This window comes from Nelumbo nucifera, chromosome 3 (assembly GCF_055504915.1).
Source record: "Nelumbo nucifera cultivar China Antique chromosome 3, China Antique-T2T, whole genome shotgun sequence".
NCBI classification, from domain to species: Eukaryota; Viridiplantae; Streptophyta; class Magnoliopsida; order Proteales; family Nelumbonaceae; genus Nelumbo; species Nelumbo nucifera.
Window position 1 is genome coordinate 104,665,327 of NC_142651.1, and position 12,937 is coordinate 104,678,263.

Genomic DNA, 12,937 nt, shown 5'->3' on the forward strand with positions numbered 1-12,937 from the left:
TACATGATTTCTTTCTGTTTAATGCAACACAATACATTATCTTATACCTCTCTTTTTCTCTCTTTCAAGTAAGCAATTTAATAGCTGCAATGTTCTTTGTATGATGACAGTCATGCTTGTAAGAAGTTGTCTAATCAATATTTGAAAATTTCAGGTGTCATGTGGAAACAGGAGCATAAAATTAAGAACTAGGAGTAATGCTAAAGTTAGAGACTGGGTTGCAGCAATTAATGATGCTGGATTAAGGCCTCCTGAGGGCTGGTGCTATCCTCATCGGTTTGGTTCTTTTGCTCCTCCAAGGGGTTTGACTGAAGATGGTAGTCAGGCTCAATGGTTTATAGATGGCCAAGCTGCATTTGGAGCTATTGCTTCATCAATTGAGGAAGCAAAATCAGAGGTTTGTTTTTGTACTGCTATAGTATAGTTGAAGCATTTCCACCACATTGATCTTCTTGTCATTTAATTTAATGAATGCTGAAATTTTTGTAAGTTTTATGCAGATATTCATTACTGACTGGTGGCTGTGCCCAGAACTGTATCTACGACGTCCTTTCCATGCTCATGGGTCATCTAGACTTGATGCTCTATTAGAAGCAAAAGCAAAGCAAGGGGTCCAGGTGCCTATTTCCCTTTTGATACAATTTCTTTTTCTTTTCTTTTTTATAGTGTGTTAATAAACCTGTATCTATATTGTTGTTTTTTTTTGTTTTTTGATCAGTAACGGTTGACCTTTATTACTCGTGAATGTAAAAATAATGTATTTACAACAAGTGTAAAGCACCCCAAGATACATGTGCTATTATTTTTGGTTTAGCCTGTTATGTTAATAAATCATGTTGCATTTGCACTAACAAGGTTTCTGTTGTTTTTTTTTTTTTTTGTTTTGAAAAAGATGGTAACAAGGTTTTTGTTGTAATGCTAAAGTGATCTAGAAATCCTACAAATGAAGGCTGGATTTTTTAGGGATAGCTGACGAAAAAAGGTTGATGAAGACAGTTATAAGTAGATTTGTGCTTCTATTTCCTTGACTGCACTTAAAAGCTTGAAGAGACAAAAAAAAAAAAAAAAAAAAAAAACAAAGACCAGAACTCATCAAAAGAGTTGATGCATTTGAAATATAATGGATGGATTTCAAAAGAGCACAGCTCATAACAAGATGTGCAAATGGTGTCTGAGAATGAGTTTCGGGGGGATAATCAGTCTATACATGAGTTCTTAACTATATTAGGTGCTGGATAATCAGTCTATAGTTGTTTTGTCTAATAATTTTTCTTTCTTAGAAACCAGAAATAACTAGATTTTAGTATTTGACTCAACTTACATATTCTAAAAACCTCATAGTTTTTCTCTTACTACAAAATTCTCTCTAAGAAAGGGACTCCAGAATGACAACAGAAGGTTTTATAAATTATAACAAACTCAGAAGCTGAGTAGCATATAGTACTTCTTTCATGAAGGAGTTTCTCCCATAGAGCTTGTATATTATCCTGCCCATGTCTTACACATAACTCTGTCAAATCACGTTTGCCTTAATCTACTGTTTCTCTACTTTGCTGCCATAGTAGGTGTCAATGGACTGGGTTTGGGTTGGACCCTCTCCAAATCAAAATCAATTTGAATGGGTTGGACAGAGCAATAGGACATTGAATTAGACCAGTCCATACTTATTGGCCCACTGTATTAATAGATTGGATTGGACCTGGTCCATCTGTAATGGATTTATATTGGATATTTGGATTGGGTTGGATTGAACAATATCTGGTCCATTGACAAAAGATTAGAGTACAGGTGTCAATGGACCAGGTTTGTGCTGGACCCAATCTAAATTAAAACCAATTTGAACAGATTGGATGGTCCAGACATTGAATTGGACCAGTCAAGAATGGTCCAAAGTATTCATTGGATTGGCTTGGACCTGGTCCATCTGTAATGGACTCATATTGGACCAGGTCAGGTTGGACAAATATTGAGTCCATTGACAGTCCTACATAGAGCTCTGCATTCTTCTATTTTTGCTTTCTCTTACTCTCTCTTCAGGTCAGTATATATTTCTCTTCCTAATTTCCATTACACGGTTGAAATACAGCATTTTATTCTTCCTGTTGCAAATCTGTATTAAGCCCTTAAACCTTGGCCTCTCACCTTATATCCTGTTTCCCCAATCATCCCTAACTTTTCCTTGCCGTAAACCTCAATTGACCATCATAATTTGCCCTGTATTTCAGTCTTTCCTGATACGCACACTAATAGTCTTTTAAAGAAACCAGCTCCACAGAATCTATTAATTCACCACCATCATCTTGATTATGAAATACCTTTCAAAAAAGTCTTGATTATGAAATACCATTTACTCAGTTCTACAGCTCTCTGTCTCTCTCTCTCTCTCATTTATGTGTGTCCATGTCATATTACCCTTCTTGTTCTTCTAGAAAACATGTTTCAAGGATATTAACATTTTATAAAGTTTCGCAATGACTACATGAATAAATAACTTTGGACATTCCATGTTTTTAGAATTTTAATGACTCCAAAGTGTCATTGTTAGGGTGTTCATATTTTATTCATGAAATTTATTTGTGGAATGAATTTGGATGTAAATTGATTTTAATTTAATTTTTGCAGATTTATATCCTTCTCTACAAAGAAGTTTCTCTTGCTTTGAAAATTAATAGTGTTTATAGCAAGAGAAAGCTTCTTAACATTCATGAGAATGTGAGAGTACTACGCTATCCGGATCATTTTTCAAGTGGTGTTTATCTTTGGTATGCAGTTTTATCTGTAAACTTCACTTAAAATTGTCATCAGTACTGGAATTAGGAGTTCCATCATTTTTCTGGTTAATTGTTACCACTTTTAATTTGGGATGTTGCAGATACTGATGAATATAACTGGTTATATATAGGTCCCATCATGAAAAACTTGTTATCATTGATAACCGGATTTGCTTCGTAGGAGGACTAGATTTATGCTTTGGCCGCTATGACACATATGAACACAAACTGGGTGATTACCCACCTTTAATATGGCCTGGAAAGGATTATTATAATCCAAGGTAAGTTTCTGCCTTTTCTCCTGACAAAGAATTTATTTAGCACATGTAGTAGAGGATGGTTTGAAGTGGGAACCTTCTAACTCTATAATTACATTTTACATCTCATTCACTTTATCATTAAATCGTTTATTTTATCTTTTCAATGTGCTATGTACTCAAGAATAATATTTTGACAAGGTAATCGAATGATCAAAGAAAGAAATTTGTTTGACCAAACATTAAATTCAATGATTAGGCAAGATGAGGTCCTTCTAGTTTTGATTTGTTTCTTCCTTGTAATCAGCCTAATCTCCCTGGGTATGAACTGGTCATATGTACCTGTCTTCACCATGTTGAATGGTGTAAGCCTTTCACCATGAACTTTTTTTTTCTGAGCGATGTAAGTTAGTGGCAAACATGAGGCAGGCTGTCAGATCAGCTACGTTTTGCACCATTGCATAGCCCTTTTGGCTTTCTTTAAGTAAAACATGTTTGAGAAATCAAAATGTTGAATTGGTGACATAGTTGTCAAGGCGACTAGGCGAGGCAGGCGACCATGGGGCGCCCAGGCGCCTAGGCGATGGAATCTATAAATATAAAATCTATAGATTTCAGCCATATAATCATATTCATATATATTAATGATAGGTTCAGCTGTTAAAAACTGAAGTGAGAAGTGAGAACAATGACTGAATCAGTGAAGGGAGGAGAGGAGTATAGGGCGGAGGCCCTGCTTTTCCAAAAAAAAAAGCAAAAAAAAGATGATGATGATGATGAGTGGAGAAAGGGAGGACTGAGGAGTATAGGGGCGGAGTCCCTGTTTTTTCGAAAAAAAATGAAAAAATGTCTGAGCTGAGAAGAGAGAACTCAGGACTGATTCGACTAAATCTGGAAAAGAGAAAGAAGAAGGTCTGGCGGAGATGAGAAAGAGAAAGAAGAAGAAGATGAGTGGAGAAAGGGAGGACTGGCGGAGCCCCTGTTTTTTTGAAAAAAAAAGGAAAAAATGTCTGAAATCTGGAAAAACAGAAATAATAATAATAATAATAATAATAATAATAATAATAATAATAATAATAATAATAATAATAATAATAATAATAATAATAATAATAATAATAAGAAGAAGAAGAAGAAGAAGAAGAAGAAGAAGAAGAAGAAGAAGAAGAAGAAGAAGAAGAAGAAGAAGAAGAACTTGCTGCTGGCACTGAGGTGCGATGGAGTTGGGCTGGGGCTTGAAGCCTTCGGTTCTCCTCCTCTCCAATCGAACAAAAAAAAACCCTTATGACATAAAGGAAAAAAGGCTGTATACTTGGTCTTAATACTAAAATGATATCATGTAACCAGATTTATTTTAAAAGAATAAAACATCCAATAAAATATCAAAACAATAAATTTAAAAAATATCAAAACAATAAATAAAAAAAATAGTTTTTTAGATGAATGTAGGCGCCTAGGTGACTGCTTAAGTCTCTGGGCGGGTGCCTAATATGCAAAACCTGTGGCGTTTGGGCGAGCGACCATGAAAAACCACCTAGTCGCCTAGGCGATGCTTAGGTGCCCGCCTAGGCGTCGCCTTGACAACTATGATTGGTGAAAGATGGTATTATTTCCTATGAGATGAAAAACAACCAGCAATATGTCCTTTTTCTAATCAATGAAGAGGGAGAAGGAGAAGAGTCAACCGTACCACTCTCTCCAACCCCTTATTACTTTTATTAAACATAGTTAGGAACTAATGAGGTAATTTATAAGATTACCCTCTATAGGGCAGCTTCTTTTAAACTTAAAGAAAAAGGCTAACAGGCCCACAAGATTAAAGGCCTATTAACTCAAAAACTAATAACCAAAAGAACATAAAGGAACTATGGCCCCATCTGGCCCAATATCATAACAAAGTCTTTATTCTTCTGGATCTAAGAGGGAAATTTAACACTTATGTTTTAATTCTTTTTTCTTTACCATAACTTGATGTTTAGCTAATTGTAGCTCTCCTCACTAGTCTTGTGTTTTCATAAATGGAATGCATTCTTTTATAATTATTGATATTGGATTATTCTTTAGTTGTTGACATATTATATGTTAGAGTGGTCATTAACCATTAGACAAGAGCAGAGAGAGCATTAACCTTTCAATCAGGAAACAGAAAGGGAATAAGAAAGAGCCCACCAGCCGTTGACAGGAAGAGGGCTGCAAGTTGGGTTGCCTGATTTGAAGAATTTCAGCTACATCAGGCTCAGGTTAGGGTTTGGGCCCATTGAAAATTTAACAAATTCTCATCCCAACCCAACCCAAGTTCCATCCCTAGACAGGAAGAGCACATGGAATTGCAGATGAGCTTCCAAGTGGGGTAACATGGATGTTTATTGGGGATATGGGTTTGAAATGTGACTCCATTTTTTTAGGTGTGCTTTTGTATTGGTGTTGATGCTCAAAGCTTGTCTATTAGCCCCACCCTTTGATATTGTAACTTGTATTTCCTCGTCATCTCTTGTTTCTTAATAAAGTTATTCATTACCATTAAAAAAAAAAAGAAAGTGCATGGAATTAAGGTCTTAAATTGCCAGAATTAATCAAGCATAGAGGAGTGTGGGGGGAGGGGGAGGAGGGAGACAATACTGATCAGCTATATACCAATCAAAAAAAAGTTCAGCTGCACTATGCATTGTGCGTTAAGAAGAATAATAAATTCTCGTGGGCTTTTGGTGGTTCCTCTACCCTGGTTGTGAGCTGGTTTCCTCTTTGAGGTCTTATTGCTAACTGTTGAACTACCTACGGCCACTGAAAGCCTAGGTCATGCAGGCAGTTCGGTTGTTAAAAAAAACCTAGGTGATTTTTTTTTTTGATCAATAGACAGAAAAGGGGGGATAAGCTCTCTTATCTCACCCAAAGAGAAAAGTACCAAAAATACATATTACAATTACAACTGAGCCCAAAAATGAGAATCCCTATTCACCCCTTGTTTAGCTAAACCATCAGAAAAAGAGTTGGCACTTCGTTTAACCCATGAAAGTTTTATATCCATACTAGGTAACTGCATTTGTTTGAGGTTGTAATTTTCATCTTGTTCTGTTAGGGAATCTGAGCCAAATTCTTGGGAAGATACATTGAAAGATGAATTGGATCGTCAGAAATATCCCCGTATGCCATGGCATGATGTCCATTGTGCTCTTTGGGGACCACCTTGCCGTGATATAGCAAGGCACTTTGTCCAGCGCTGGAACTATGCAAAGGTTGATTCCCTGTTACTTGTAGTTGAGTACTTGAGTTTACTTGTTGAAAGCTTAGTTTCCTTTGGGATTGTAATCATAATTATGCATTATGTCAGAGAAACAAAGCTCCAAATGAACAAACAATTCCACTGCTTATGCCTCAGCAGCACATGGTTATTCCACATTACATGGGAAGAGGTAGAGAAACTGAGACAGAAAGTAAGAAAGCTGAAGATAATCATAAAGGCATTAAGAGGCATGACTCCTTTTCCTCCAGATCATCACTTCAAGATATCCCATTACTGTTGCCTCTGGAGGTTGATGAACTAGATCCTGCCAATGGAATCCCAAAATCAAATGGCTTAGACATGACTCACAATCTTCCAAGTCAATCAAACAGGGTCAGTCGAGGACTTCCATTCTCTTTCCGAAAAACTAAAGTTGAACCTTCATTTCCAGATATGCAGATGAAAGGCTTCGTTGATGACCTTGATTCCATGGATCTTCAGACAAGAATGTCTTTGGATGTGGTTGCTCAGCCTGATATGCAAAATTTAGATGAAGAGTGGTGGGAGACACAAGAGCGGGGCAACCTGGTTGTTTCTGCTGAGGAAGCTAGACAAGTTGGTCCAAGAATTCCATGCTGCTGTCAGGTTTGCTACATATCTGGAAATAAATTGAAAAACATTTATGTTCTTTTTTATTCCATCAAAAAACATTTATATTCTTTTTTGGTTACAAGGTCATTATGGTTTCATAACTTATTTTTCCTTTTTATATTTGATTATGTTACTGTCCCTTTTTTTCATTTTTTTGGGCATTATGTAGTGAGGATTCTCTAACAAATAAAACCATAAAGTCATAAGGGCTTTCTATCATTCCCTATGGGCTGTGCATCCAAGATATATATATATATATATATTCCTGTTCCTTCATTACTTCTAGAAATTTATGCATTTGTTAAGTGTTCTTGGTATTATGCTGGTTGCATCAAGTTAATGTTTACAATGAACTATTTTCCTTTTAAAGATGTAAGCTATACCAAGTCTTCAGGACATCTTTTCTTGACAGGATCTACTATTTAGCAATTACTTTCAGGCTTGCAGACCCAGGCTTGTATGTCAGGCCTGATGGCCTGACCAGCTAGGGCCAACCCAACACCCATGGTAGTGATGGTACCTTATATTGGCAACAAATTGCTGCTCCTAGTTTTAACTTTCAAATGTTACATATCTCTAATTTATTTAGTTCTCTGTGAGGTGCTTTTCTTTTGTTTGTGTTACTATGAATACTTATTAAAAATAAGTTTTAAGTGTTGGTTATTATGGTAATTAAACCACGGTAATAACTAGTTTTCTTAATATAACAAAGCTTATTACATCATAAACCCATGAAAATTTTGAAATAATAGCATGAAACTCAAGAAAAATGAATGTTAGAATAGTAAATGTTTAATGTAGTATGTGCCGCAAGGGAACAAATGTCTTTTTACTTTTTATTTTTGTCGCCCTATATACATTAATGAGAACTGGTGCCGCCAGAGTAGTAGTTGCTCTCTAATCTCTCTTCTCTTCTCCCTTGCTCTCTTACCCCTCTCCTCTATTCTTCCTCCATATTTTCTGCCCTATTTTACTGATAATATGGTATCAGAGTGAGATTACTGGGCCTGAGAACAGATCGAGCATATTTTCTCTCCTTGTTGTCTGCTACAGATTGGGATCAAGAAAACCTTTCTATGACTGTTACATCAGAAGTTTTTTGTTTTTCTCTCTCTCTTGGTTGTGTACCAAGGAAATCTATAAAACTAAGATGGGTGGATGCTGTGAGAAGGATCTGTGATGGTATTAATCATTTTTTGTGGATCATATGATCCTTGTAGCTGAGATTGATGCTCCTGTAGGTCACATATGACCTGTTTTTTTGATTCAACATAACTGGTATGGTCTCTCTTGGTGACTGTAGTAATTAGGATTTAGGTACCCTGGAAGTGCGGTGGCCTGTGGCTGTTAAGCCTGTATAAGCCTGAAAACAATTAAAAAAAATTACTTTTTTGGATGGAGATGGTGCTGTCTTGTGCCTAGACTGTGAGGTGTGTTTGGGGACTGCAGTTCTAGTGCTTCTCTAGGACTGGTTTTGTGTCAGAAGTGACTCTTGGGTTGAACAGTGAACTGGACCATGTCATTTGAAAATTCTGCAACTTCTGGTGTTACCGCAAGCCAAAACAGAATGAGTGGGGGACTAGATATTGACTTCCCTATGGCTGTAATCCCCTTCGATGGACTTAATTACTTTGAGTGGTTTAGGGGAATCAAACTCTACATTACTGCTAGAGGGAAAGTAGGTTATATCAATGGTAAAGTGAAGGAACCAAAGACCAGAAGTGTTGAACATGACAAATGGATCCAAGAGAATAGTAGGTGATGTCATGGCTCTTAGTTTCTATGCTGCCACAAGTAAGGAAGACTTTTATGTGGGCTGAAACAACTTGTGAAATATGGGAACAAGAAAAATCTACCTATTCGGAGCAGAGGCACTATGCAAATATATACCAACTGCAAGCTGAATCATCCACTTGTAAGCAGGGGGAGAGAAGTCTCTCAGTGTATTACTCAGATTTGACATCAATCTAGAAGGAGCTAGATCATTATCAAAGTACGAATTGGAAATGTAATGAAGATGCAAAAGCCTACAAGCTCCTTGTCTCCTCGCAGTGAGTATTTGCATTTCTCTTGGGACTAAATCCTATGTATAAGTCTATCAAGGTACAAATAATGGGACGTAAGGACTTACCTTCAGTCCAAGAGGTTTATGCCTTAGTTAAGTCTGAAGAGAGTAGAAGAAATGTGATGAATTATGCAGAGGGGGAGCTAGATGCATTGGTAGTCAGAGGAGGTACAAGTGGAAATGGAGGATGTTCTTTTAAGAAGGGTGACTTGCAGAAGAGGGTGGATGACAAAGACAAACTTTGGTGCACTCATTGTTCGCGATCCAAGCACACTAGGGACACATGTTGAGACTTCACGGGAAGCCTAAGTGGGCTCAGGAGTTAAGAAAAAAGTCATCATTTTATTAGACTAAGAAGCCAGTTCAGCAAAACCAAAAGAAATTTAGCTCAACAAATGTGACCTCTCAAGAAACTTGTCCAACAACATCACAGGAACATCCCTTTGGTTCTGATCCTAAGGAAGAGATAATCAATTCTTTCTGTGACCATTTGGAGCTTTATGGTAGGTCACTTCTCCAGGTGGATTTTGGCCCTACTTCGTTTACTTCATTTGCGTCTACTTCAGGTAACTTTGCCACAACCTTACATGTATCATCTCATACCTTTGAATCTCCTTGGATAATTGACTCTAGGGCCTCAAATCACATGACTGGTAAGTTAAATTTGTTTCAAGCATATAACCTCCTTTCTAGGAGAGATAAGGTGAGACTGGCTAATGGGTCATTTTCCACCATAGCCGACCAAGGAATCATTTCTCTTCCTTTCGGCCTTACCATTTCAAAAGTATTGCATGTTCCAAAATTGCCTATTAATTTCTTTTCCATTAGTAGCATTACTCATTCCTTGAACTGTTTAGTAACCTTTTTTCCCTCCTCTTGTGATCTAGAAGTGAAGTGTTAAGATTATAAAAGATTTTCAATAGATGGTGTTTACTTAGTTCTAGATTGAGATTCATATTTCCAATTAGACAACAGAAAGGAATACTTTCACAGTGATCTCACAGAGTTCTTTGCTTCGTGTGGGTCTCTTCACTGAAGTTCTTGTGCTAGAACACCTCAACAAAATGGTGTGGCTAAGAGAAAAAAGCGCTACCTTCTTGAGGTCGCTCATGGATTATTATTACATATGCATGTCCCCAAACATTTCTGGATGGATGTTGTTATGTGTGCTACATATCTTATCAACTGTATACCCTCTCAGTTGCTAGAGTATAAGGCCCCACATCAACTTTTGCTCCCTAAGGCCCCCTTGCTTTCTATTCTAATGCGTCTCTTCGGATGTCATTGTTTCATTCATGACTTGGCTTCTACTCGTGGTAAACTTGATCCTTATGCTATCCCATGTGTCTTTTTGGGTTACCCTTTGTCTCAAAAGGGCAATTAATGCTTTAATCCTGATTCCCGCAAGCATTATGTCTCCATGGATGCATCTTCTTTAAAAATGAACATTTCTTCCCTATTTCTCCTCAGGGGGAGATTGGAGTTGAGGAGAAACACATTCAGGTTTATCTTTCTCCTTTTCCTGATCCTCCCCCATTCCATGTCTTTCATCGTCATCGCAAGGGCCAGCAGAGTTCAAGAACCTTAGAGCCTGAAACTATGCTACTAACATCATCAGACTCTCTAGAGGCAGGTCCTCCTTAGCTCGGTACTCTTGTTCCTATTGATATGCCTAGCCCTCTTGTTGTTGATGATTTAGATGTTCCTATTGCCAAGAGAAAGGGTGTTAGATCTTGTACTACAATCATCCTATCTCTCACTTTGTTTCCTATGATCATGTTTCACCTTCATTTCCTATGTTTCTTACCTCCATTAACAACATTTCTATCCCTAAGAATGTGGGTAGAAGCTTTCTTTATCCACACCTAAATGGACAAATGCAATGAAGGAAGAAATTAATGCCTTGGACAAAAATGCCACCTGGGAGTTGGTTGATATTCCCAAAGGAAAAGAACCAATGGGATGTAAGTGGGTGTTCACTATGAAGCATAGGGCCGATCATATAGTGGAAAGGTACAAAGCCAGATCGGTGGTAAAGGGATTTACTCAGGTGTATGGAGTGGACTATGCGGAGACCTTTGCTCTAGTAGCCAAGATGAACTTTATCTGGATCCTCCTTTCTCTTGTAGCTAATTATGACTGGGATCTTCACCAACTGGATATTAAAAATGCATTCTTAAATGATGATTTAGAGGTGTACATGACTCAGCCTCCCTAGTTTTTGTGCCAAAGGTAGTGAGTAGAAGGTGTGTAAGTTAAAAAAATCATTATATGGGTTAAAGTGGTCACCTCAGGCTTGGTTCAGTAGGCTCCATTTGGCTGTGTAGCAGATGGGTTTTAAACAATGTCAGTCAGATCATACATTGTTTGTAAAGAAAGAAAAAGGGAAAATTGTTGCTCTAATTGTGTATGTTGATGACATAGTGGTCATAGGTGATTGTAAAACTAAAATACAAAAGCTGAAGGAATTCTTAACCACTTAGTTTGAGGTAAAAGATCTGGCTCCCTTGTGCTATTTCCTTGGGATTGATGTTGCCTTCTCATAGAAAGGCATCTTTATTTCTCAAAGGAAATATGTCCTAGATCTATTAGAGGACACAATTAAGCTAGGAGTGAAGCCAATTGATTCACCAATTGATCCTAATCACCGATTTGGTGAGAGTTCCAGAGACTTGTAGGGAGACTTCTATATCTATCTATGACCAGACCTGACATTGCTTATGTTGTGGGTGTCCCTAGTCAGTTTATGCATAATCCCAAGACTACACATTTTGAAGCTGCCGAAAGGATTCTTACGTATCTCAAGAAGTTTCCAGGAGTTGGTTTGTTATTCTAGAAGCATGGGCATTTGAAAGTTGAAGTGTATACTGATGCTGACTGGGTAGGGGCTGTAGATGATAGAAAATCTACCAATAGATATTGTACTTTTGTGGGAGCAAACTTAGTCACCTGGTAAAGCAGAAAAAAGGCATGGTATCCAGGTCCAGTGTTGAAACAGAGTACAAAGCTATGTCCCATGGAGTTGCTGAAATCATGTGGATAAAGAATCTATTGGGCGAATTAGGCTTTGCTGTTGACAGACCCATGCCACTTTATTGTGACAACAAAGCTGCTATCAACATTGTAGCCAGCCCAGTTCTTCATGAAAGGACAAAACACATTGAAATAGACAAGCATTATATTAGGGAGAAACTTGTGAGTGGAGAAGTGTGCACTGCACTCCCTATGTTAGCTCAGAAGAACAACTTGCAGATATCTTCACTAAGGGCCTCCATTACTTGTGGCACAATGATTTGTGTGACAAGTTGGGCATGATTGACATCTATATCCCAACTTGAGGGGGAGTGTTAGAATAGTTAATGCTTAACGTAGTATGTGCCGCAAGGACACAAATGTCTTTTTACTTTTTATTTTTGTTGTCCTATATATATTAATGAGAAATAGCGCCACCAGAGTAGTAGTTTCCCTCTATTCTCTCTCTTCTCTCTTTCTCTCTTCCCTTTCTCTTCTCTTCTTCCTCCATATTTTCTGCCCTATTTTACTGATAATAATGAACATTAAACCTAAGGCCGAAATTCACTTCAGATGCAGATTTCTTTATAAATTGCTGAATTTTACTGCAAGTCTGCAAGAGAGTCATCGCTCAAGGGTGTTGTTGGCTCTTGGCCTAAATCCATAAACCTAAAACAAATTTCCCCAAAAAAAGAGTTGATTTTCAAGCTTAAGAAACATTTTCCAGAATTTTCCATTTTGTGATCTTCATTTAAATATTGTCAAAATTTTCTGAAAATTGATAATTTTGCAAAAAATGTTAAATGTCAAATTGTAGGACAGAATCCAGTTTACCCCTCCTAAGACCAAAGATAGCTCAGACCAACATTGGGTAGTGGCCTTTTTTTTTGACAATTGTCCAAACCCTACTAGCAGTATTTCTGAACTTCGTATAATCGATTAATCAGCAATACATTGGTAA

At 37.4% G+C, this 12,937-nt stretch overlaps 1 protein-coding gene across 4 annotated transcripts in view; it reads left to right on the top strand.

The window, feature by feature from the left end:
• The window catches only part of LOC104598883 (phospholipase D zeta 1), a 47,304-nt gene that overhangs the window by 22,249 nt on the left and 12,118 nt on the right, over positions 1-12,937 (top strand). For 3 of the 4 annotated variants that reach the window (XM_010261158.3, XM_088901022.1, XM_088901021.1), the window contains 6 exons: positions 155-397; positions 501-617; positions 2,623-2,762; positions 2,903-3,052; positions 6,105-6,261; positions 6,357-6,893. In XM_010261158.3, coding sequence (XP_010259460.1) covers positions 155-397; positions 501-617; positions 2,623-2,762; positions 2,903-3,052; positions 6,105-6,261; positions 6,357-6,893 — 1,344 coding nt within the window. The remainder of the gene's footprint in view (positions 1-154; positions 398-500; positions 618-2,622; positions 2,763-2,902; positions 3,053-6,104; positions 6,262-6,356; positions 6,894-12,937) is intronic. The other variant, XM_088901020.1, reaches the window with a different exon arrangement.